General features: G+C 42.3%; 1 protein-coding gene across 1 annotated transcript; it reads right to left on the bottom strand.

Moving 5' to 3' along the window:
* On the bottom strand, nucleotides 1-27130 carry ABRAXAS2 (abraxas 2, BRISC complex subunit). Its single transcript, XM_032312301.1, has 9 exons — nucleotides 27014-27130; nucleotides 23212-23302; nucleotides 19351-19387; nucleotides 16907-16973; nucleotides 8545-8735; nucleotides 7642-7761; nucleotides 7049-7133; nucleotides 5396-5510; nucleotides 1-2211 (listed from the first exon to the last, which is right to left on the bottom strand). The coding sequence occupies exons 1-9, from the start codon at nucleotides 27110-27112 to the stop codon at nucleotides 1742-1744; spliced, it is 1275 nt and encodes a 424-aa protein (XP_032168192.1). The 5' UTR covers nucleotides 27113-27130; the 3' UTR covers nucleotides 1-1741.
* Between the last annotated feature and the right edge of the window lie 273 nt (nucleotides 27131-27403).

The following is a 27403-nucleotide window of genomic DNA, read 5'->3' as shown; positions in this document are numbered from 1 at the left end:
TACCATGATTAAATAAGTTTTTATTGTCACATTGAACTGCTTTGTCAGCTATACATTGTAGGTTTCAGTATGGCATAAAAATAAAGATATTTTCCTGAATGTCAAAATCTGAACAGAGAAGATGGCAATGGCACTTAAAACAAAAAAATAAAATAAAATAAATTCACACTGGCGCTGAAGCCGCTAGAAGGGAGCTGATAAAAACCGCAACACGTTTGCAGATAAAGTGGTCTGCAACGTTTCAAATCCAATGGCAGTGGTGTAAGGCCAACAAAACCATGAGAGCAGGAAAACACAGACCCCACAGTGTGGTTCTCTGAAGAACGGCAGTTTTAGTATTTCATGTTTCAGTCTACACTGGGTAATTTCATATTGGAACTAAAGCTCAGGGAATAAATTTCTCTCCAACAAAATGAAACTTTTTCAGAACCTGGATTTGAAGTCTCTTGGACACCTTCCTTATGCTCCTAGGTTTTAGCTAGTTCAAAGGAAAGGCAGTTATTTCCCAAAGCATTAACTTCATGGGCTGACCTCATCAGTCTCGTCATTTCCAAAGCAGGAGCCTAATGTGCTCACGAATGTCTTTAGTGGTTTCACACATTCTGGGCAAAACTAGAAAACAAGCAGTAATTAAATAAAAATATAAGTGCATCCCAACAGAAAGTCTCTACACATTCCACAACTATCCTCCAAATAGCAATTAAAAAAAAATAAGTATGGTTATTTGGATTTAAAATGAATCTTTATTCACCAAGATTCCCAAACAGTTTATTAAATGTCTTTTCCTCCACAAATAAAACTAACACTAGGATTTGTCAAAAGAGCTAAATGAATTATATCCCTTATGTACGAACTTGGCTAAATCCACCGTGTCTGGAATCTGTTCATCATTAAACTCAGGTCTGGAGCGTAACTCCTTTCTGATGTACCCACTGCTGTGTGTCCTTCATCTTTAAGACTCCAGAACAGAGACCATAAACGTGGCTAGTGCAACATAGCAGTCACTGTAATTCCCCGAAAGAAAAATAAGTAATTTATTTTATGACATACTTATTTGGATGATTACTTACTGGTAATTAGTATTTCTACATTTTTTTTTTTTAAAGGCAACCATTTTAAGTGACAATATATATCAGGCTAGTAGAAAAAAGTTGAAACAAAGCCCTCTCTTTTGATCTCACAAAGTCATGCAGACAAGAGAAGGTATATCCGATTTGTTCCAATCAGGCTTCTTGGAATTATCAAAATTTCTTTCTGGCAAAGATGAATTTGGCTCATCATAGAAAGAAGGTTCTTTGAAGGCTGCTGCTAAACTCGCTTCCCTTTGAAAAAAGTAAATTTCAAGGCATGATAGTGCAAGAGGTAAGTTTTTGATTTATAGAATATTTATAGACTAATTGTGCTTAGTCTCTAATTTCCAATTTATCTTAAAGAACAGAAACTATGTTGATAAGTTTCACTTTGCCTAAATTTACCAGTACATCCATGAATCGCACCAGAATTAGGACAATTTGATTATCTCAATGATTCTGTCATGAAATCTGCACACTGGGTCTGTAGGTGAGAACCGGCGATGTGAGGCCCCTACCAGCTCTGTGCTCGAGGACCCTCCTGTGGGGTGGCCAGGGGTCTGAGAACGCAGTTCCCCGCCCCCCCCCCCCCGCCCCGATTAAGTCCTCAAAAAACTCTCTCAATAAGCCATTAAGAAAAACAGTGCTAAGTGGAGAGTTTCTTTGTTTAGCTAAATCTGGGAGGTCTGAGTGTTCCTGGAGCCCCCGTCCGGATGTGTCAGGGGTCGAGAATCCCGCGAATGGGAGCATTCACTATTAGAGGGTTCTGTGGGGTCAATCAGATTTTCATAATCACTGTCATCTGATTCCTCAGCGCTGTCTGCAGCTGCTCTTTGGGAAGGAGGAAGGTCTGTGCCGCTTCCGGGACACTTCAGTCCGGCACTGGTGGAAGCATAACTGGAAGAACCCACGGCTTGAGGTCGAGGCATAAAGACACTGGTTTCCATGCGCGAATGGCTCAAAGTACTTTCTTGATTGTTTGGGTGAAAATCGGAATAAGGGGGAGGAGGATCAGAGGCCTCGGCATCTCCAAGTGGACTTCTACCTTCGGCCGCAAGCCCAGAATAGGGCATCCGAGGGCTGAATGCCGGCCCCAGACTTTCGGATGGCACCTGTCTGTGGATCATCGCCTGCTGCAATCCTGGACGAAAACAGAAAGAAAACTGTAACATTTCCTCTAGTTTCACAGCTTTGCACTCAGTGCATCAAACGGTCAACCTGAATGTTCTGGAAAATGGCAACAAAGAAGTGAAACTGACAATTATCTTAAACTTGCACAGTACTTCGCAATTTATAAATCCTGTTGCTATACATCAATCGATTTAAGCCTCAGAAAACCCGACGTGTTACTGTCATCATCACAAATATCACTGCTTCCAAATTATGAGGCAAAGAAGCCAGAGTTCAGAAAGGGGAAGTGACTTCACTAAAGGAGTGGCTAGCAGTGGGGCCCCGGATACGCAGAGCAGGTGTTTAAACTGCAGGTCCTGCGCTTCTTCCCTCCCCTCTGCTCACCCTGCTCTCAGACTGTGGGGATGGAAAGATGAAATACACAGTCCTTACCACCCTTGGCACTCATCTCAGTGTGAGTTTCTTCTTTGACAGGCCTTGCATCACAAAACCATATTTCTTTTTCTTTTTTTAAGATTTTTATCTACTTATTTGACAGAGAAAGACACAGTGAGAGAGGGAACACAAGCAGGGGGAGTGGGGTGGGAGAAGCAGGTCTCCCGCTGAGCAGGGAGCCCAATGCAGGGTTCAATCCTGGGACCCTGGGATCATGACCTGAGCTAAAGGCAGACGCTTTAGAACTGAGCCACCCAGGTGCCCCTCAAAAGCTCCCCCCTTTTTAAAGAGATTTTATTTATTTATCTGACAGAGATCACAAGTAGACAGAGAGGCAGGCAGAGAGGAAGAGAGGGAAGCAGGCTCCCCGCTGAGCAGAGAGCCTGATGCGGGGCTTGATCCCAGGACCCGGAGATCATGACCCGAGCCAAAGGCAGAGGCCTAAGCCACTGAGCCACCCAAGCACCTCAAAAGCCTATTTCTTCCCAACGATGGGACACAACATAGACATACACCATTTTCTTTTCTTTTCTGTTTTTAAACAATGTTCTCTCCTTTAAAGTTTAAAAGCCCTGTGTTAGGAGGCCAGTTTTCCAGCACCTTTTTTGTTTGTTTGGTTGGTTTTTTTAGATATAAGCTCTACACTCCATGTGGGTCTCAAACTCACAACCCCGAGATCAAGAGCTGCTCTCCACCAACTGAGCCAGCCAGGCTCCTGATACAACGTATTTTCAGGCATGTTCTGGAATAGTCCAGAGCATATCTGGACTCATATCGATGAGTCCCTTGCCTTGAAAAATACTGGTATAAAATTTAGAAAAGAACAAGGAAAATAAAATCACCCATAATTCTATCACCCAGATAACACCATCAGACTTTTGGAAAACAGCACAAGATTTGGGGTTAAAAGATAGAAATTTTAGATGTCAGCCCCTCCCCCCTTTTCTAAATTCCAGTTTTATTATCCAGCTGTGTGTGTGTGCGCGCGCGCGCCTACTTGTTATCTCTGTCAAATACATAAAATGTTAAAAAAATAAATAAATAAAAATAAATAAAATAAATATAAAATATAAAATTATAATTATAAATAAAATTATAGATATAAATATAACAATTTATAAATTTTTATAAAAATAAAATAAAAATTAAAAGTAAGTAAAAATTAAATTAAAAAAACACAGCTGAGATCATATGTTTATGCCATTTTATATCCTACTGTTTTCACTTAAGATTATATACTAGGGGGGCGCCTGGGTGGCTCAGTGGGTTAAAACCTCTGCCTTCAGCTCAGGTCATGATCCTAGGGCCCTGGGATCGAACCCGCATCGGGCTCTCTGCTCAGCAGGGAGCTTGCTTCCCTTCTTCTCCCTCTGCCTGCCTCTCTGCCTACTTCTAATCTCTGTCAAATAAATAAATTAAAGCTTTAAAAAAAAAAAAAGATTATATACTAGGCATTATCCCACGTCACAAAAAATTTGCTTCAATGGGACGATAGTCCACCATATGGATACATCAAAATTTATTCAACTATTCTACTGCTAGTTATTCAACAACCCCAGTAAGTTGTTTCTCAGATTTTAGAATCATAAAGTTGTGATTAATATTCTTATACACCAATCCCTGTGTGCATTTGATTGTTTCTCAAAAAATATAACACTAAAAGTCAGGGCTGCCTGGGTGGCTCGGTGGGTTAAGCCTCTGCCTTCAGCTCAGGGTCATGGTCTCAGGGTCCTGGCATCGAGCCCCGCATCCGGCTCTCTGCTCAGTGGAGAGCCTGCTTCCCCCTCTCTGGCTGCCTGCCTCTCTGCCTGTGATCTCTCTCTCTCTGACAAATAAATAAAATATTTTTAAAAAATGAATCAGATATCATCTACTCAGAAATAGAAGTGACATTTTAATTGGTTTGCAAGTATTCTTTTTCAATTAGGAAAGGTTATAAATTTAATGTACAAACGTTAAATCTGGTAGTATTACAGTAAACATGTCTATTCTCATGCTACAATCAATAGATTCCCGGGCCTCCTCCTCATTCAACCAGCTGGTTCCTTAGCTCATTTGTATCCATTCATCTACAGCTACCAAAAACCAGACATTTAAAGCCTTTGTTGTGACTGTGACTATGAAGCAAATGTGAAGTGATAAGAATATTAGGTAGCTCCTTTATGTGGCTATGTGAGGAACACAGGATGCGGTCCCCATATGCTAGGTTTGCAGGGGGTTAACTCAGTGAGAAACATCCCAGCTGAGGTAGAGATCATAGTAGTCCACTCAGACACGTCTGCACCAACCGCTTCTCAGGATTTACTGTAACTTGCTTCCTCGGAGGCGCTTCTACAGTTAATCTTCTTTTCTTTTCTAGTTTGAAGTAGTTGAAGGGGGTGGGGCACCTGCGTGGCTCAGTTGTTAAGCGTTGGCTTTCAGCTCAAGTCATGATCCCAGGGTCCGGGGATCGAGTCCTGTATCCGGCTCCTGCTCGGCGAGGAGCCTGCTTCTCCCCCTCCCTCTACCCCTGCTTGTGTTCCCTCTCTTCCTGTGTCTCTGTCAAATAAATAAAAATCTTAAAAAAAAAAAAAAAAAAGATAACTTGAAAGGGTAGCATGAAAAAGAGTCGTCTGTTCTGGAAGTATAAGAATGCTCCTTCACTAACAGCCTCACGGGGGCCTTGAGGACTGTAGAAGGAGTCCCGTGATTCATCCTATGGTTTGATGTTTGAAAAAGACATTTCCCTGACACCGAATGGTGAAAATAGGAAAACTCACTTCTTTCTTGCTCCTTTTCATTTTTCCTCTGAGTGATTTGTCTTCTTAATTTGTTCACTTCTGCCTGACAAGATTCAACAACTCGCTCACTCTTTTCTACATCTGCACACACTGCCTGAGGGAAAAATGACAACAGGATCAATCAGTTTCAAATCCGAGCACAAGGCAATCCATGAAGATAGCCCGGACTGCAACCCTAGGAAGAGACCAGATGCTTTACTGAGTCAAAAAGCAGACATGTGAGGCAGAACAAGATCACGAAGGTCCAGGGGACCAGTATTGCGGTTCACTGACTTGTTTTTCTTAATTTTGTTATGATGATTAGCTATTTAGCCTGTGAATTCTTGAAAAGTCAATGATTCTTTTTTATTAAACTGAAAGAAGGATTTTGATACCAGTCTAGCATACAAAGGACGAACAAAAGATAAGACAGGAATGAGATGCTTTCAACTTTAATTTATAACCAACAAACAAAAATCAGATGTCACAGACTTACTTAACAGAAAATATTTATAACTGGGGGAGTGGGAAAGAAAGTATGTTTCAAAGTCGAGAATCTAAATAAAGACAGCGAGTGAGGCTACAGCCCTGCCCTCTGACCATCGGGATCAGGGCTCTCTCTATGCGAGACCGGGTTTGCAGAGCAGGCCTTAGTCACTTAGCAGCGAATGCACAACAGCCACTTTGAAGTCGGCTAGATAGTGCGGATGGCCTGAAAAGAGCATGGTCATGAATTTAGGACAAAAAGCTGTTTTTCACTGCATGTTCCTTCCATAGCAAAAATCCCAGAAACTGCTGGAAAGTAGGCCAGTCACCAGTGAGCCTGTTTCACTGCTAGGTGGGCCGTGACCCGACTGTGGAACGCAAACACTGGAAACTGCCTATTGTAGGCTTTCCTCTTCAGCCCCAGGCAGACCCCTCTGCTTTCTTCTTTTTCAGCAGCTGCCTACATTCCCTTCTCTGTTCCTTGCGGCTTCTTCCTCAAAGCTAGGCTCTCTCTGGGCCTGGGAGAGCTTCTATCAGGCCTGCCACCCTTCTTCTTGTTCTCAAAGCCTCTTTTGTTCTTAGGGTTTAGGGTAAATGACTCCTAAGAACACACTGGGGATGATGAAAAGATCGTGGGAAAGCACTGGGAGCACCTAGCTCAGTAAGTGGCTGGTAGGAGACGTTTCCATAAATATTTGTTGCATGAATGACTAGGAATGAAGAGGCTCCAGCGCAATCCTCCCACTCAATGAGGTAGCTGGGGGCAAAGCGAGTGACCCAGAGCAAAGGGGCAGAGCTGTACCAATTACGGGTGCCCTCTGATGCGTCTCAACTTCGAGCATACTGATGGAGACAGCTGGGGTCTTAGCAATCCTCTAAACTCGGAAGAGATTTCCCGAAAGTAAACACGGTTATCAAAGGGGCACGCGCATTCAGAATAGTAACAGAAATGCTAGACTTCAGACTCTACTTCGGGCCAATCATGAGACAGCCTTTTGTAAGCCAGTATGAGTAACTACCTTGCACATCTGAGATTATTTTGGGAAGGTACATTCTGACTTTTGGACCATGATTCATTCGTCAGTTGGGAGATTATTAAAAATTAAAGTAGAACTAAAAGCATTGGGCATTAGAAATAAGACAAAAACTAGTGAATAACTTGGTTACCTGCACTTTCTCCTGAAGTGCATTATAAACCTGATAAATCGCCCTGATGTCCTTCATGACTCCGTCCTTGTCAAAAAAGTCAGTACTGGAAGACAGGAAAAAGAGGTCACAAAATTATTTTAATTGCTATGGACCTGAAAGGCATTTTCCTATCATTTGCACCTTCATTTATTACATAAATGCTGCAACTCCAAGTGACCGTCTGAGCAACAATGCCCACGCTACTAGAATTACAAAGAGGGAAAAAAAAAGAACCCATGTTACCAAGACAACTTGAAAAATAATAAAAAGCTATATATTTTTTGTTGGCCACATTTAGCTTTGGAACCTCAGAAATATACATACTCTGCCCAAACTTTTACATAAAAAAAAATTTTTTTTTTGTAGCAAATGTTTAAAAAAATTACAGGTAAAAACAAATGATCTTTTTGATCAGCACAGAATTCTGATATTCGGTGGTGGTGGTCTAGAGGATGACCTGACTGCATTTCTCAGTTTCCATCACATCAAAATTGATTTTACATGTCTCCATAAACCTGTTAAGCACTCCTCACAAAAGACAGGAAGACATTTCCATTGTACTTTCAACTCACCCATGCTCTTTGATAACTTTGGCGTAACTCTGAGAAGTGTTTGGCACTGAAGACACTTTATATTCCTGCTGGCTAGTGTTGCCTAGATTGGGGATGGCAAGGCTTATCCTCTGATTATACCTGCGGGAGGATCCAGAGAGACCGTGTTAAAGGCGGTGCTCTTCCTGAACTCTGGGTCTCTGCACTGCTGAACTAACAGGCTTCATGGGGCAGCTACTTGCACAGATGACCAAGGACGCCTGAGTGAGTAGAAAGTCGATGGTAAACTCCTTGAGAACAGAGGTCATGTCCCCACAGCAATGGGCAGAGTGCTGAGGTGGTTTTAAGAGCTCAGGAAATACCTGCTGATTGACTGATTAATGAAACCTTGCAGATGGCTATTTAAGAATTTGTTTCCGTTGATGTTGATATAATATAATCTACAAGTGAATTTCCAGAAGGAAACCTTTCTCTTATTGACAGACATCATAATCGTATGATTTTTTTTTTTTTTTTTTTGCTTTCACAAGTTCACAATGCAGAACCTTTATTAACCAGTAGGTGGATCAATTTGACAATTTTGTCTTTGAAATTGGTTTTAAAATTACAGACTTCCAGAGCAGTAAAACCGTGTATCTACATAATGGATCATGGAGAAGCAAATGATGATTTCCAGCTGTGTATTCCTATAAGATTTATGCACAATTAACATATCTTGCTAATGCTTCTTGGTTCAAAACATTTTAATTTATACAGCTGACAGGAAAACACCTTCTCTCAAACAAAGAAAACTAGCTGAAAGGGAATTATAAAAGCTTTTCTTTAAAGATGCTACAAAATGCACATTTTCAAAGTTATAAATCCCAATTATATGTACCAACATCTTTACTATTTATTTGAGGCTGGTGGGAACGCTTTCTTTACCTTCGATTTGGTCTAAAGAGAACGTATTCTAAAGCATGAGTGGAATTGTTGGCGGTGGAGATGAAGCTGAAGAGAAGGAACACGAGGTCGGGCACCCCGAGGATGCGGGTGAGCTGCTTATGGATAACCTGCTCTCGGTACGACATCTGCTGCTGTGTGTTTCGCCGGAATCTGTACCATCCAATAACTTTCTGCAGTAAAAACAGAAGGAAAAAAGGATGAAAGGTTGCATGAAATCTTAATGGATTTAATTCTGAATGTATCCATACAAACACTTGTACACATGTTCGTAGCAGCTTGACATACAACAGCTCAAAACTAAAAAGCAGCCCAGTTGTTCATCAACAGGTGAATGAATAAACAAACAAAATTTCTAGAAGCAAACATAAGCAGTAATCTTTTGACATCAGCCATAGAAACATTCTTCTAAATACGTGTTCTTTGGCGAGAGAAACAAAGCAAAAATAAACTACAGGGATTACATCAAAATAAAAAGCTCGGACACCTGGGTGGCTATTAAATGGGAGAAGATATCTGCAAATGATGCATCCAGAAAGAGGTTACTATCCAAACTACATAAAGAACTCATACAGAGGCACCTGGGTGGCTCAGTGGGTTAAAGCCTCTGCCTTCGGCTCAGGTCATGATTCCAGGGTCCTGGAATCAAGCCCCGCATCAGGCTCTCTGCTCTGCGGACAGCCTGCTTCCTCCTCTCTCTCTGCCTGCATCTCTGCCTAGTTGTGACCTCTATCAAATAAATAAATAAAATCTTAAAAAAAAAAAAAAAGAACTCATACAATTCAACACCAAAAAAAAAAATAATCCAATTAAAATTAAATATGTGCAGTTCACTGTATGGCAACTGTACCTCCATACAAAGATTTAAGAGGTTTAGCTTCATCGGCTCTAACTACAGGATAAATAAACTGCCCAAGTCGATTAAACTGATATGCTCCCTGGAAGAGTATCTTTTATAACGTGATCCTCGGGACATCTGGGCACTTACTAAAATGCTCCTGGGCCCACCCAAACCTGCATAATTAAAATGTCCAAGGGGAGAACCAGGAATCTGAATTTAAGATAAGTTCCTTGAGTTTTTTTCTTGTTTATACTAGAGTTTGAAAATCTCCACTGTAGAGACAACTCTTTATCAAAGGAATAATCTTCATATAGCCTCATTATGTGAAACACTTTTTTTAAGTGAAAATCCTGTTTCAAGAAGTAAAGGTAGCTTGGGGTGCCTGGGTGGCTTCAGTGGGTTAAAGCCTCTGCCTTCGGCTCAGGTCATGATCCCGGGGTCCTGGGATTGAGCCCCACATCGGGCTCTTTGGTCAGCAGGGAACCAGCTTCCCCCTATCTCTGCTCTGCCTCTCTGCCTACTTGTGATCTCTCTGTCAAAAAAATAAATAAAATCTTAAAAAAAAAGAAGAAGAAGAAGAAGAAGTAAAGGTAGCTTGGACTCCTGGGTGGCTCCGTCAGTTAAGTGGCTGCCTTCAGCTCAGGTCATGATCCCAGGGTTCTGGGATCAAGTCCCACATCAGGGTCCTTGCTGATCAGAGAGCCTGCTTCTCCCTCTGCCTGCTGTTCCCACTGCTTGTGTGCTCTCTCTCTCTGACAAATAAATAAAATAAAATCTTTAAAAATAAGTAAGTTGGGGCACCTGGGTGGCTCAGTGAGTTAAGCCTCTGCCTTCGGCTCAGGTCATGATCCCAGGGTCCTGGGATCTGGCCTGGCATCGGGCTCTCTGCTCAGCAGGGAGCCTGCTTCCCCCTCTCTCTCTGCCTGCCTCTCTGCCTACTTGTGATCTCTATCTGTCAAATAAATAAATAAAATCTTTAATAAATAAATAAGTCAGTCTAAAAAAAAGAAGTAAAGGTAGCTTAAAATTGTTAGTGTCATATTAAAATTAACAGTAAAGGGGTGCCTGGGTGGCTCAGCTGTTTATGCATCTGCTTTCAGCTTGGGCCATGATCCCGGAGTGCCGGATGGAGTCCCACATCGGGCTCCTTGCTCAACAGGGAGCCTCACTCTCCCTCTGCTCCTCCCCCTGTTCGTGTTCTCTTTCAAATAAATGGATAAAATCTTTTTAAAAAAACTAACAGTAAGTTTAGGGGCACCTGGGTGGCACAGTCAGTTAAGTGTCTGACTCCTAATTTCGGCTCAGGTCATGATATCAGGGTTGTGGGGTCGAGCCCAGCATCAGGCTCCACATTCATCACAGAATCTGCTTGAGTTTCTTTCTCTCTCTGCCCCTCCCACTCATACTCTCTGTCTCTTTCTCAAATAAATATAGAAATCTTTTAAATAAATAAATAAATAAAAATAATAAAATTAATAGTAAATTTAGATTCTATTTTGGTACTTTCATGTAGGAAGTGAACCAACCTTTGTTGAGCCCACGTGCCAGGCCCCCAGGTAGCTTTACTACAACTATTTTCACTGATTTTTACAACCCTGGGAGGCAAGTAACGTCTTCTCCACTGGGTTCACATCACAATTAAGTAACTACAGGAAACCAAGGGATAGTTCCTGCCCGCATGGAGTATTACTGAACATAAAGTATAACTTCTAATTATATAAAGCAATTAACTATGATATTCTTTTTTTAATTTCTAACTTTTTAAAAAGATTTTATTTTGGGAGGCAGTTGTTGAGCGGCTGCCTTCGGCTCAGGTCATGATCCCAGTGTCCTGGGATCGATCCCCACATCAGGCTCCCTGCTCGGTGGGAGGCCTCCTTCTCCCTCTCCCACTCCCTCTGCCTGTATTCTCTCTCGCACTGTCTCTCTCTCTCTGTCAAATAAATAAAATCTTAAAAAAAAAAAAAAAGATTTTATTTTTTAAGTAATCTCTACATCCAACGTGGCTCAAACTCACAACTCCGAGATCAAGACTTGCACGCTCTGCTGCCTGAGCCAGCCAGGCCACCCCGATATTCTTTAAACAAAAAGGAAACCCAAACACTTCTGACACTGTAAATCCCATAAGAGAGATGTTCTGTGCAAAGTCACTGAGCTCACGAGTGACAGCCAAGATGGGAAACCTGTCTTTTCCACTGTACAATGGTAACTTCACAATTCCAATCTGGTCACATGACGATGGTCATTAAAAAGTGAAGAGTAGGGGCGCCTGGGTGGCTCAGTGGGTTAAAGCCTCTGCCTTCGGCTCAGGTCATGATCCCAGGGTCCTGGGATCGAGCCCCGCATCAGGCTGTCCGCTCTGCGGAGAGCCTGCTTCCTCCTCTCTCTCTCTCTGCCTGCCTTTCTGCCTACTTGTGATCTCTGTCTGTCAAATAAATAAATAAATAAAATCTTTAAAAAAAAAAAAAAAAAAAGTGAAGAGTAGGTTCTAACAAGTTCCCAGGTACCACTGATGCTGCCGGTCCAGGGACCACACTTGGAAAACCAACAAAGCTCCAGGGGTGCCTGGGTGGCTCAGAGGGTTAAGCCTCTGCTTTCGCCTCAGGTTATGATCTCAGGGTCCTGGGATCGAGCCCTGCATTGGGCTCTCTGCTCATCGGGGAGCCTGCTTCCCCCTCTGTCTCTGCCTGCTGCTCTACCTTCTTGGGATCTCTGTCAAATAAATAAATAAAATCTTTAAAAAAAAAAAAAGAAAAAGAAAAGGAAAGAAAACCAAAGCTCCAGCTGAAGCCCCTCCACATGTAAAGACGAAGGGAGGGAAACAGAGGCGCCTTTTGAACACTTACTCTCATTTAATGAAACGTTTAGATTAAAATACCATCATTAATCCTTTCACAATGGGGAAATCACAGTGAATCATTTCACAATGTATACGCTTATCAAATTAACACAATGTACACTTTAAGTATCTTACAGTTTTATATGTCCATTGTACCTCAGTAAAGCTGAAATAAAAAATAAAATACCAAAAAAAAAAAAAAATGTGGAGAGGTAGTTTCCTTTAAAAAAAAAAAAAAAGAAGAAGAAGTCGGTAAGAAAAGCCATCGCCTGGCTAGAGGTTTTGATGCCTGAGAACATGGCATGTCGCACTCTGAGCAGTATGTCTGGGGCATGAGGAATAACACTGGAGTCAGCTCCTTCGGAGGCCTGGGGGTGTCTACTCCCTTTCCCTGGCACCCTGCAGAGACCTGAGCTTTGCCAGAACATTGGGTGCTCTCATGAAACGCTCACGGATGAACAGAATCTTACAGGTGGCTACTGGATGAGACATAATGCTTTTCACTTACGTGGATTCCAACTGTTTTATTCTACCTGTATTTTCTGAGACAGGAGCCTGATGCATTTATTTTGGATATCAACAGACAGAAATCAACGTATTCATTTGTTATATGCTAAAAGGACAACCTCATTATTCTTATTAATGAAGGATGAGATGCCAAATTAATTCACATTAGTTGACACCCACGATTGTACCTTTCAGAGCTAACAAGATCGTTGCAAGGCTACTGAGAAACTTCCTGACGCTAAAAAGCCCATTTCTGACAACAATGACTGGGCCGTGATGAAAAACTGTGGACAACTTTCCCTACAACCTTATTTCAGCCAAAGTTTCATAGACAACTTCTCACAAAGACTTTCCTCTCTACTCTCAACTAGATATTCACTTATACTTTTTGGAGCCAAAGCAACCGTCCCCAATAGAGGACATGCTTGTTATCTTCACCTTGTGAGCCTTTGGGCCTTACGATGATATTAAGGTGGCAGTTATGTTTATCATCATCTACTGCACAGCAGATGATTCCAGAAGGCAGAAACCCCCTTCTCACTTGCTTTTTTGGCCTTGGCCCCGAACCTGAGGCTTGTGCAAACTTGGTAAACACAAGATGTAGTCTGCCAGGGCAGTAATTCTGCACGTTGCAGTAGATGACCATGTTGTACCTAATGGGGGATTCTCACATCAAAAACATTAGCCTTTGGATGCCTGGCTGGCTTAGTCGGTTAAGAGTCCAACTCTTGATCTCTGTACAGGTCTTGATCAAGCCCCATGTTGGGCTCTCCACTGGCTGTGGAACCTACTTAAAAAAACGAAAATTAAAACATTAGCCCCTATCTTAAGTCTACGATTAAAAAAAAGTTTTAGCAATGTTGTAGAGTTTCTACATTTGAGAGGCACATACCTTCCAGATAACAACAGATGCAGGATGTACTAAAGATCAAAAGAGCAAATCCAATTTTACTTTGTTAATTATTATTATTTTAAAGATTTTATTTATGTACTTGAGCGAGAGAGAACAAGTACACGAGCTGGGGGCGGTGGGGGCAGAAGGAGAGAGAAAATCTCAAGTGTGGGCCTCGTCAGTAGATCCTATGCATGACCCTAAGATCACGAACTGGGCAGAAATCAAGAGTCAGATGTTCAACTGCCTGAGCCACCCAGGTGCCCCAATTTAATTTTTTTAATAAGCTCTACACCCAACATGGGGCTTGAACTCATGACCCAGAGGTCAAGAGTCACAAATTCTACTGAGTCAGCCAGGCACCCCCGGCATATCCGACTTTTAAACCCCCAAATTAATTAAGAAATGTGTCCTTATCTATAGCTAAAAACAAAACAAAACACAGAAACAAAACAAAACCCTACCTGGTAGACTCCTCTTTTTTTTTCCCAACTTATTTTCAATTAACCAACACTGTTACAAACAAACTTTTCCCATAAAGTTCCCCTTCTTCAGCAGCACCTCTCCATTCCCTTCCCCAAAGTAAACACTTTTAAGTTCGGCTGCCTTCCTTCCTGATTTTTTTCTGTACATCTAAATACTCATTCAGATTTGTGTTTTTACATAAAACAGGCTCAAATTATAACACTACTTTTCTCATGTAACCCAACTTTGAGATCTTTCTAGGTCATTACCCAAGAACTTCCCTCATGCTTTGCAATGGCTGCTTCATATCCCACAGTGTAGAGGTGTCAACACAACCGACTTGACCGTTTCCCATTGGTGGACATTTAGACTGCTTTCAAAACCCTTACTATTAAGCAAAGACACAATAAACACCCTTGCATGCTGGGTTCCGAGGCCAGACTGCTGGGGTTAACCTTGGGTTCCACCATTACCCACTGGGGACCTTTAGCAAGGCACTCACCCCTGTTTCCTCAATTGTAAAATGGGGATGGTAAGAACAGCAATTTACCTCCTAGTTCCAACACCCGGAAAGTGCTTAGAACGCGGCCTGGCACAGAGTTGAGCTATTCATTAACGCCAGCCTTTCATAACTTTGTTCCTAGATCCAAATGTTTACTTGGGCCAGATTCCTAGAGGTGGGACTGCGTATTTAAAATTCTGTTATTGCAGAGCGCCTGGCTGACTCAGTATGTGGAGCACGTAACTCTTGACCTTGGGGTCCTAAGTCTGAGCCCCACATTGAGCATCGAGGTTACTTTAGTAATAATAGAAAGAAAATTAAAAATAAAATTCTGTTACTGCAAAACTCTTAACTGTTTGTTATCAACTTACATTCCCACCAACTACAGCTTCCCCATTTCCCAAAGCCTTACCCAAAACTGGGTATTAGCTATCCCTTTACACTTTTGCTAATCTGATGAGCAAGAAAATAGCATCATGCTGTTTCAGTTTGCATTTCCAGATTGAAGATAAACATCTTTTCATTATTTCTTGGCCATTTGTGTATTTCTTTTTTCTTTTGTGAATTTCCTGTTCATATTCTTTATTCATTTTTGTCACTTCGAATTTTTTTCATCTATTTAAAAAAATACTTCAGGGCACCTGGGTGGTACTGTCACTTAAGCATCCCAGTCTTGGTTTCAGCTCAGGTCATGGTTGTGGGATTGACCCCCACATCAGGCTCTGCACTCAGCGTCGAGTCTGCTTAAGATTCTCCTTCTACGCCCCTCTCTGCCCCTCCCACTCATGCTGTCTCTCTCTCTCTTCCAAATAAGTAAAATCTTAAAAAAAAATATAGGTGCCTGGGTGGCTCAGTTGGTTAAGCAACTGCCTTCGGCTCAGGTCATGATCCTGGAGTCCCGGGATTAAGCCCCACGTCGGGCTCCTGCTTCTCCCTCTGACCTTAATGCACTCTCTCTCTCATTCTCTCTCTCAAATAAATAAATAAAATCTTAAAAAAAAAAACTCCTGTTACTTTTAATGTGTAGTGAATACTCTAGAAAACTGCTCCAAAGAGAATTTTCATGAAAGAAATTTCAGTTTTAGGAAGTATAATAAAAGTTCAATGTCTAAAATATAAATGGAATGAGGAGACAGGTTGGAGCTAGGACAGGAAGGTCGGACTCCTGAGAGATTCCAGAACATATGCTCCTGGGCACGTCACTGAACACAAGAGAGCTGGACCCCAATGTCTGTGGCCGCTCTAACTCCCTTTCCCGGGTGGATGGTGACGGGGTCCGATTCCAGAGACCTGAGCTCATCAACATCCATAAAGCAGTCTGTCCTTTCTTCCGGCCTTCCCAGTCTTCCTTTCATCTTACCTGCTTTTCTTTCTGCTTTTCCAAATGACGGCGCAACTGAGCCAGCCCGCCCATCGCCCAGGCTGCTGACTTACTCTGACTGCACCCTTACTTCTGGTGCCCTTCTTCAGACACCTCGGGAACCAAGTCCTACGGTGCGGATTCTTTTTTTCCACAAGTAATCTTTTAAAAGCTTTTTCATAATACACACTTCTAAACAAAGGCATTTTTTTGTGACAAACTGAAAACTTTTATTAATATTTTTTTTCCTCAAGGCATGGTTTAATAACAAATCTACTTTTCTGGAATTAATATTTCAAGGTAGAAAAGTAAAACCCACACATGGTACAACAGAATAAATTATAAATGAGATCATCAGACAATGCCGCAGCAATAAAACTGGTTCATTTTCAATTCTATTCAGACTTGTTTACCATACATAATCAGAACATTATATGCATATGTTGACAGAAATAATAAACACATGACCTTTTGGAAAAACATCTATGTTTGGCATTAATTGAACTTGAAAGGGTAACATATCCAGAGATGTTTAATTATGACTTACCTTTTTTAGAACTATTTTTCCTGGTTATAAAATTAATGCATGTATGTAAGATACTTGCAAAATTACTTTTTAAATTACAAAAGAGAAAAAAAGAACCACTCAGAATCAACTCAACTAATTTTTAACTCTCTAGAGTATGGTTCTTGTTTTTCCTTCCGATTTTTACATAATGGAATCACACTATAAATATCTAAATTTTTTTTTTCTATTGATAGGTTATAAACATTGTCTCACATCTGCATTTACCCTTAAAATCTACTTGAGTCAACAGAACTCTCATACATTAATATCAAATCCTATTGTTTCATTTTACATTCCCTTCTGGTTTTAAGTTTAGGTAATAAAATAAACAGTGATTTCCAAATCGGACTGGGCAACAAACAGGACATACCTTTCTCCGATCCTTAAGAATCCTGTCCAAGCTCTCTTCGTTAACTTTGCTTGCATAGTCATAAAAACTGTTTTTTTTTTTTAAAGAAAATACATTTTATTAAAGTCATATGGTATTTTGGAAATGAATATACTTAGCCTCATGTGTCTATGGGTCCCTGGATCCTAAAAGTTGGTAATCAAGACATAAAGATACAATTGCTTATCTTCAACAGATAACCAGAGAAATCAATCTCAGTGCTTCACTGATGATATATCTTTTGCATCAAAGAATACTCAAGAGACTGTTACATTCAAAAGGTATTACTTCCACATGTGGGAGGTACTGATAGCAAGTAATTAGAAAACGTGTGGTTTCCAATGGCTGTGACATCTTTTCCTTGTTTCTAAGTATCAGTTACTTACGGGGGAAAAAAGAATACAGGAGCTTATTTTCTGAGAAATGCAGAAGGGAAATGAACATCTGTTGAATGTTTAAGAGGCTGTCTGCATGCTTTCTCAGCTTATTTCTTTTCATTCCTGCTTCAGTGCTGGTAAGTAGGTATTACTGCAGCCCAACGTGTCCCAAGTTTTATTCCCAGTTTTGTAGGTAAAGATACTTAAGTGACTTGCCCCAAACTACACAGGTGGAAGATGGAAGAGCCGGGCTTTGAAGCCAGGCCTGCCCCTCAAACAGACCTAGCCGACCAGGATCCTCCAGTAAGCAGGCATAATGATGTTTGGGTTTTTCTACCACTGATTGTGCTTTTAGGAATCCCATTCTTGGGACACCGGGGGTGGCTCAGTTGGTTAAGCGTCTGCTTCAGGCTCAGGTCATGATCCCTGGGTCCTGGTATCGAGTCCCTCTTCACGCTCCTTGCTCAACAGGGAGCTTGCTTCTCCCTCTCCCTCTGCTCCTCCCTGCACTCATTCTCCCTCTCTCTCTAATAAATAAAATCTTTTTTAAAAAAAAGGGAAAGCCATCCTTCCTCCCTCAACCCACAACCATTAGGCCCAGGCCTATAAAGCAGTAAGAAGTTCGAGAAATGGTCAAAACAAAACAAAACAAACAAAGAAAACCCACTGAACTGGGAGTCAAGAGATACTAGCCCCAGCCCAGCTCTGCTTCTCACTGCATGATCCTGGGCGAGCCACTGAACCTAAGTGCTCTCCACTTCCCTCTATACAGAAGAAAGAGTCTGGAGCAGACACATGACTTCTAAGGTTTCCTTCCACTGTAAGAATTATAGGTATGTAATTTAAACTTAGTTAAATCCCTCTGAGACAATTTTACTGATAGCCTTACATGCAATTCCTCAGAAGGGCAAGGCAGGGCACACCTAGAAGAGCTTCGCAGAATCAGGGCCAAATCAGACACTTGTGTGGACCAAACACAGCCAACGTGTGAACCATGGCCTGAATCCTTTCATTTGCTCTGAGATTCTTCTCGAACGAACTGCTTGTCTTGTTTCCCACTCCTCTTTCAGTTACATGCAAACCTAAAAGTGATGAGGATCTTGGCTGCCTTTAGACTTTGTCCACAGGTAAACTTCCTGCATGAGGACAATCTTCTAAAATAATAAATGGATGGGTATCTGTGTGTGGTGGGGCGGGGGCCCCCCAGCAGTTCTTGGGTACAAGGGCCTAGGTGTGTGGGTCAGCTGAGAACAGGACAGGGACCAGGGCGAAAGCAGCAGGGGACACACAGCAGGAACAGCCAGGCACCAAGGGTTGGCAGTTGTTAGAGAAGGGAGTGCTGACCAAGAGTGCCGAATCCTACTCCGGGAAGGGAAGTACTGGCTCCTGGGAAGGTAGAACATGCTGGGCTGGGGGGTGCTGAAGAAGGAGCTGAAATCATCACACCAGCCAGCAGGTGGAGGGCTCTGGGGCCGAGAGAGCAGACAGAGGCCTGCATATTGGTGGGGAGAAGTCTAGTGGATGGGGGATACTGGCCCTTGTCTCTCTCACCCACCACACATCTGTCATTTGCTCCCTCCCTTCGGAATGTCGCTCCTCCCATTTCTTTCTCTTGCTGTCCTTTAGTTGGTCTTAGTATGCAACTAGTGTATGTTAACATATACATGCAAAAAGAAAGTTCCATGTTTCCTTTCCTTGCATTTTAAAGTTGAACACTGAACATTTTTTATTCTTCTTAAAAACACCCATTAAATTCTTTTATCTGTATGTGATTCTTGACTAACTTCCTGCTCTGTGGCTGAAAAGCCCTTGCTTGGGAGGCTGCTGGAGTAGACTCTCACTGTAAATCACGGAGGCCAGGATTTACACCATCCCTCCCCTATCTCTAACCTTACACACAATGGACACTCAATAAACAAGTGAATTTGGATGCCCTCAGTTACACCTGGGACTTCATAGCCACAATCAGGTACAAGCCTAAATTCAATAGTTTTTAATCAATTAATCTTTCAATAAGGACTAAAAGTGACAAAGGAAGATGTGGCTTACCTAAAAAGCTTTGAACACGGCTGATGATTATGGATTTCTGTAATTAGAAAGAAGGAACACAGCTTAGTTAATCATGTAAGACACAGGCAAGTACAAAATAGCCTACTTGTTTGTTTACTGAAACCTCAAACAATAAAGACAGTTTTCCTCTCCCAGATAGGTGCTGCATGTACACTAGTGAGGGCAGTGTGTCTTCTCAACACTGAAACTCAGGGACACCTTTTCAGGACAAATTAAGCTGGAGAACACGTTCTGTTTCCATTTGTCCATGGCTGATGAGCACATAGCAGAAAGCTTTTACTCAGGAACACACAGCCGTTGTGCGCCCTCATGCAATCTCACCTAGTTAAACAAAGCATAAGAGGGAAAAGTAACAGCTAACTGAAAGCATTTAATCAAAGTGGATAAGCAGGGTAAGGGCAGCTTGGGGAGAGGAGGGCCTAACCTCCCTACAACCAATAACCCAGAACAAGCTGGGCCAGGCGTCCTGAACGGAAAGGGAGGAGAAAGCTCTGGATGCCTGTTAACCCCTTCAAAGATGGTCAACACCAAGGGAAATAGTCCTTTGTAAGGCAGATCCTAACAGCTTCTGGAAAGACTGCTCTGATTACCCAGATGAAACAAGTCCTTCAGGCTCATCAGGGGGCTTAGGATCTGGGTGGCTTTCTAAGACCATGAGACTAATTAACCACTCGATCCTATTCCTAACATTCTTCTAGACAGAAACTCATCACCTGCTGTCTAAAAAGCCACAGCCACAGAGCTCCAGGCTGCCACTTTAACACAATTAAAATGAAACCATGACCCTGGTGGCCATGGGACTCTGCCCGTTAGCTTCTGTACTGATGTCAACGCTGCTAAAACATACGCACAGATGCAATCCTTCCACTGGAAAGACAAGCTTCCTTGCCTGGCATGGCTGTTGACACAGTGAAGCAAATAAGAAAACTTCATCCAGAAATTGTTCCTTCTTTTACCACCAGCAATAATACAGTGTGCCATCCTACATTATTTCTGAGGTACTATGAGTAAATTAATTAGAATGTGGAACATTTATAGCAAAAACTTTACAGAGGGCTCAGGAAAAAGAAAGAAAAGCCCACCTTCTCCTTTAAAGGAACGAATATTTCTTAAAAACCCTACAGTGGATCTGGATTCCCAAACACACAGCGCTGTCATCAACTGCCCCAGCAGACTTCTGTCGTGATTTACAACCGGGATTAGCAGCACACTTAAGATACGCCCTAGATATCATGTGGCATTTGCTAAAAAAAGTTGGACCTTTCTCTGTAAGACTTTTTGCAATGCCTAAACACTTCGTGGAAAAAACAGGGTGAAGGCCTCGAACATGATCAGGATGCAGACTGCAACGAAGCTGGCAGGCACACTGGCGGATAGACCGCTGGAAACCGGCAGGAGCAGGGCAGCCCTGCATGGGATTCCAGAGTCTGCCACGCCTCTGCAGTTCATCCACACGGCAGACTGCTCTTCATGTAGGTATGACTGCACTCATTCCCTTAGCAGTCCTCCCCAGCCCCCCGCCCCACCCCCACCTCCGCCTAGTCTCACCGATCTTCCTACCTCTGCTTCTCCTCTCCTGATGGAGACTCAACAGTTCCACTACTCCCTCCTCCATCCTTTCCAGTAACTGCAGTGGCATCATCTAATTAACTAAGGAAGCTCTTCCATGGCTGCCTGCTCCCTCCCCTTCTAGAACTAAGGGTAGACAACTCTGCTTAAAGTGAGTCAGCCCAGCTTTTAAAATTAATATGCAGTTAACACAGAATGCGACACTTCGTGTTCAGAATGTAGCACTCTGGATGCAGTCCTTACTGTACAGAGTAAAAGTGTCCGTGCGTGGATTCAGTCATTTGCAATAAATAACAACTTCGGTAGACTCATTTTATTTAAAACATTTTATTCTGGAGTTAGGCTATGCAAGAAAATTTCTTGATACCACTGGTCTGGAATACTACTCAGGGCACTTGACCTAACCTTTGGCCTTCCAACCTAGGTTTGGAGTCCCTGTTTCTATTTCGAACATGTACTTAGTTTCAAAAGAAAACTACTGCAATGGTAACAGTGCACCTAAGATAACACCAGTAAATACTTTGCCCATGAGAGCCACAATTGTTTCATACAATGAACGGAATATAGCTAATAAATTAAACGCTGTGCAGCAGAAGATGGTTGTCATGGCGCTGCATTAACCGGGGCTCTATCGATTGGTACTTCTCTGTATCTACAGTACCATGGAAACGTATTTACTGAAAGAACCAGAAGGTTTATGAATCAGATACAGTGCATGAAGCTGTAGAATTTGATTATTTACAATTCTACTTCTTTTAAAATAAATAAATAGCCAGAATATTCAACAGAAGTGCTATTTTTATGGTCACACTAGGTAACAGAGCTCTTTCTTGCTTGGTGTGCTGTCTGTTAACTACGTCTGACATTTTAACCTTCGCATACCAAATTAGTTTTGAAAATCCAAGTGCAAACAATAAAACTACACCCATGTTCCATGAAACCAAATTCTCCATTTTAGGATTTTAAAGAGTTACAAGAAATAAAAACAAAACCTCAGTGAAAGAACAGCTGGAGACAGTATATTGAGTCTTTATTTAACAAGTCAGTATTGTGAGGAATGGGTCTTATCGTATGGGTCCTTGAGGAAATGAACTGTTCCTTGTTTTCCCCCAATCCTAACCCCACCTCAATCCTCATCCTGGCCTCCCAACCCATATCCTAGAAGGCTATCAGAACTGGAAGGCTTGAAATTGATGATGTGGTCCCAACATAACCTAACCTTCCAGCAATACTTCAAACCAAAACCACTCACCTTCACACATTCTGTATTTTCTCCACATAGAAACAGGCCAGATTACCTGTATATCTTGTGTACTCCCTGCTCTGTGTTCCCCTGAACCCACTGCCCCCCTGACCCTAAGTTCACTGCCTTCAGGATACCTTTACTCTCTACTACTTTTACCCCCTAGCAGGGATGGGATTTTCTCTGTTCCTTTCTTATAGTACTCATCTTGTACAGTTGTCTGGGACTTCTGTGCACTTGTCCTATCCTGCCCCGCTCCAGGAATAAGGGATGCACCTGGGTACTCCTCTCCTTGCCTGGCACACGCTTCACACACAGACGGTCAGTAAATGGTGGTGGCCTAAGTGAAGCACCCCTTGCTGAGACCTGAGTATCAGGATACGCTGTTTGGTGACATGCTCAATGTGCAGCTGGAAGGAGTCTGATCCCTATTTATCGAAAGGAGACTGATCCGAAGAGGAAAAAAAAAGAAAGACAGAGAGAGAGAGAGAGAGAGAGAGACTGATCCAAAGACAGTCAGTGCATCTATAAACACTCCTTCATCTTCCCCAACAATCAACCCAAAACTATTTGGATTGTCCTCCAGAAGGCTGGGTAGATTTAGCCAATAGCTCATATAAACAAGTATGAACACCTTTGGCAGATCCCTCCGGGAAGGACCAGCCCAAAAGATCTTTGCATTTCAGTGTGTGGTGATGTCGACAATGGGGAACAGCCCAGTATGCGATCTAAGGGTGACTGTGGTTTTGAAGAGACCATCATGAGCAAGAGCAGACAGCGATTCAGTAAAAGACCAGTTGGTGGATAAGAGCTTTATAGACTACCCAACCTTACAGCCACCACTGCACGTTCACACTGACTCCTAAAGCATTTCATACCAGCTATCAGTGCAAACGATTTGCATTGTGATTTTAGCTGCTTTTTATGTACTCTTTTTATCTTTCAGATTAAAACCAGTTAAGGACCAAAGAACAAAACAAACAGCATTGATACAGAAAAAATATTCCTAAGCTCAGTGATAAACTCACCAATTACTTGCAGAAATTCTGTGTTGCTGATTTGTGAGTCACTGATGCTAAAGGTTTCTTCTTGTCTTACTTCTCCCAGCAGAAATCCTTCCTAAAAGTAATTAAAAAAAAAAAAAGAAAAAAGATAGTTGCAGACTAAAAGTATTTTTTACTGGAATTAAGACGAATTGAGAGCATTATAATTTTAAAATAATTTTGACATTAATCCAAATAAGCTTTCTATTTTATAAACCAATAAGACTAAAGTAGTCTGAGATGTACCTATTAACTAGATTGCTTGGAAAAAGGATTCCATACACAATGAAATATTTTAATCCCTTAAAAAAAACCCTGTTTTTTTGAAGCAAAAATAAGCAGAGTGAATCCACTTCCTAAATCCTACCGAGTGTAATAACCAACATCAAAAAAGCTCAGGAAGCAGAAATATTCCAAGGTTGTTTTCCTGTAACAGCATATAATTTATTTCATTGTTTTAAAAGCCCTGTTAACGATACAAGGATAAAGAAGTTAACACAATGCGCAACGAACTGCTCTTGTACAGGGTGTGGGAAATGAGGATTTCAGCAAATAAATCACTCACATGAACGTTCTTCCTCAATAAACGCTGAGGTTACTTTCTTTACACCTTTGGTGAACACAGGCCATAAATTCTGGATTACGCAGTACATAACCTACTGTGGGAGCACTTGCTGTCATGTTGAGCACAAGCACAGTGCAGAACATTAACTCTATGTGCCTCGGCAACTTCCCTATGAGGATGGGCTAACAGGCTGCCTTGCAATCTCCTTTCTTGGGAGAACCACATGGCTTGCTCCTTCCCTCCATCTGGCTTTTTACTCAAACAGCACCTTATCAGAGAGGCCTTCCTTGGCCAATGTAACAAAAACAGGGCACGCCAGACACTCTGTCCCCTGTGTTTTCCTCTCAGTCTTCTCCCACTAGCCACATCTTTACATTAACAAATGCCTACACCTACTAAAATCTAAGCCCTGTGAGAGGGACTTTGTGCCTGTATACCTCAGCAACTAGCACAGTGCCCAACACACAGCAGGTGCTCAGTACATACTGGCTGAGAGTATCTGTGGGAACAGTGACCTTGTACTACGTACCTTTCTATTCCAGGCTGACCCTTCGAATCAAATACAGAGATTGCCTAGTTTAAAAACACTCCCAGTTGGAATCTGTGGGGGTGAGGAGGGAGGGACAGATGCTTTACAGCATAGCTTTTGTATTGGAATAGGGGAGGGAGTGTCCTAAGTTCCCAAACTATCACGTATAGGGCTTTTCTCAATCTTGAGTAATATACAAATCTCCCTTAAAAAAATTCTCTCAAACCTGAAGCAATATCTATGACTACTAGCTTGAGAAATAGTGACTAAATAAGCTTGTTTTACCCCACGAAAGCCTTTCAGTTAAGAATTCTCACTACACAAGAGCAGCTTTCTCTTTATAACAAGTTAATAAAAATTAAGGTGAAAGCAATTTTTTAAAATTCCTACAGAACTTTACATTTTAAGAACATATCTCTAGATTCCTAATGTTCCACAGTCTAGGGATGCTAAATTTAGAAAATAAAAATATAGGATACTGTTAAATTTGAATTTCAGATAAACAAACAATTTTTGTGTAATATTTAGGATATACTTACTCTAAAAAATTATTTCCTATTTATCTGAAATTCAATTTATCGGAGTGCCCTATATTTTATCTGGGACCGCTATCATAGTCCTCAGTTTGAAAAAGTCAACAATGACAGCAAGACATTCTAAAGCAAAGTATGAACCAGTGCTTCTTTTCTGCTAGTCTGGATTGTCCGAACACTGTTACTTTATAGAAGGAGGAGGCAAACTATGGTGTGTGGGTTAAATCAAGCCTCATGCCTGTGAGTGTACAGCCCACAAGCGAAGAATAGTTTCCACTTTTAAATGGTTGAAAAAAAAATAGGAATATTTCATGACATGTGAAAATTATATGAAATTCAAATTCAGGGTCCATAAATAAAGCTTTATGGAACTGTTACCCTAATTAATTTATTGTCTATGATTGCTTTCTCTGTACAACAGCAGAACTGACCAGTTGCTACATAAACCACATGGCTCACAAAGCCTAAAATATTTACTTATCTGGAAAAAGCTTGCTAGAGCCAGCTCTACAGAATGAGTTGTTTTAAACTAATATCTTGCCTGGAAAAAACAGGAATGTGCTACAAAGGCAAATTTTGGTTCCTCAACTTAAAAATACGTAAAATTGACAAAAGTATTCCACATATATAATTGCGGCAAGGTTAACATAACCAGCTATGGTCACATAAAATACACCTGCAAACTACTGTCACGGTGAAAACTTCCATGAAGTCTACTACCATGCCTGGCACAGAATAGATATTAAAGAAATAGGTGTTGAATTAAATTAGTAACAATCTAAGGAATGTAGCCATCTCCCTGCCATTTGTAGAAAAACGATCTGCTTTTCAACAGGTAGCTGCTTATTCTTAGAGTAGCCTCGCCTTTTACATAAACTATGATATTACTAAGTACTCCAAGAACTAGAGATGTTAAAAAGCATTACTGAAACCATATTTAGTACTTTCATGGACACTAGGAGTATCACAAACCACCTATACATGGAACTGTATTACATTATTAAATAGCTAGCTCCAGCATCAAAGGCCTTAGCATCCAGAGACACCTGCTAACTCTGGAAAAACCCACGTTGTGTGTACTCCTATCGTTAATCTCTACCATCAACACTACACAGAGGAAAAGTAGAATAATTTAATGCCATCCAATTATCTAACAGAATCACCTCTATGAGATCAGTTTTTATTAATGGAAGCTAAAGTTGCAGACATCAAACCAAATCCAGATCCTTATTCTACAGTGTATCATTTTGCTTTGTAATGAGAACCTCAACCCCCCCACACTTATTAAATGAATTTGAATAACTCATTATTAACATCTCTTAAAATCATCTCTCAATTTCGTGGGCAGATTAATTATGGACTTAAAGATAAAAATTATCTAGTTTCACTAAGAAACTTCCAGCTAGGCGAATGACATTAAAAGACAATTCGGAAAATAAAGATATTGAAGCAGACAGGCTCTGCTCCCTCTGAGCTCCGAAGCCTATGCGTTTTCCGATCACTCATGTGTAGGCCTGTCATTTCCCTATTTCACTGCGATTAGCGCCGTGGCTTTAAAACATTCGCCAAGGAACTAAATGTGCAACTTCAAGGCAAGCAGACCCGACACCTAACACTCCTGTTTACATTCTCCATTTTCCATTGAGGCGAAGAACACACATGAACGCATCTCACAAGTATGAACAGTGACAGTCATGGTTTCCCTCGTCGCACCCCACGACAACCTGTGAGACCGGCGGGCGGGGCTGGGTGCCTCGGCTCCTAGACTAAAGCTCGGTCTCTCCGCTCTTTGCCGACCCCGGGAGCCCCTCGCAAGTCCAGAAGCCTGACTCTTAGGGAGGGGCAGACGCTTGGTCTCCAGTTAGCGACGCTTGACACTGCCGGCGGCCAACCTAGACAGCTTTGCTGAAAGGGAGACGGCTGTCCTGAGAGGGTCAGGAGGCGGCAGGCACTGAGTGAGGGGGCCCAACCCCGGGACGAAGGAGCTCTGGGTAGCAGGAGCTCGCCGGGGGCGGGAGCCGCCCGGGTCACCAGCCCCTAGGGCCCGCCCGGGAGCCCGGGAGGGGGGGCGAGCCGCGAGTGGTCCGGCTGGGCCGCAGACACGGGCCCGGGACCAGGGCTGGAGGCTCCAGCCGCCGCGGCGGGGGGCCCGGCACCTACGTGGTCGGCGTTGCTGTTGGCGCTGTGGAAACACACAGCGCTGAAGGTGTAGCCCGAAATGGAAGCCGCCATGATGGAAATCTCCAACTCCCCCATCATGCCCCGCGGAGAGGACACAGCCTTCCGGCCGATTCCGCCCCTTGGCATCCTGGGAAATGAAGTCTTCGGCGGATGAGGCCAAGGGGTCGCTTTGCCGGCGAGCGAGCGCTGAGAAATGCAGGTCTGCGTGATCGGAACCGACCCCGAGGACGTGTCCTCTTTGTGGGTCTCGCGCGCGGCACATCTCAGACACTGCCTCTTCTGAACAACCGCCGAAAGTTCCCCAGATCGTCTTTTCTGTTTGCGGGTGAAATTCTTACTGATAAAAGCCAACATTGCCGTGCTCAAGGA

The sequence above is a fragment of the Mustela erminea genome, chromosome 14 (genome assembly GCF_009829155.1).
Source record: "Mustela erminea isolate mMusErm1 chromosome 14, mMusErm1.Pri, whole genome shotgun sequence".
NCBI lineage: Eukaryota > Metazoa > Chordata > Mammalia > Carnivora > Mustelidae > Mustela > Mustela erminea.
The sequence above is the reverse complement of the archived record's forward strand: the minus strand, read 5'-3'. Positions and strand labels throughout refer to the sequence as shown.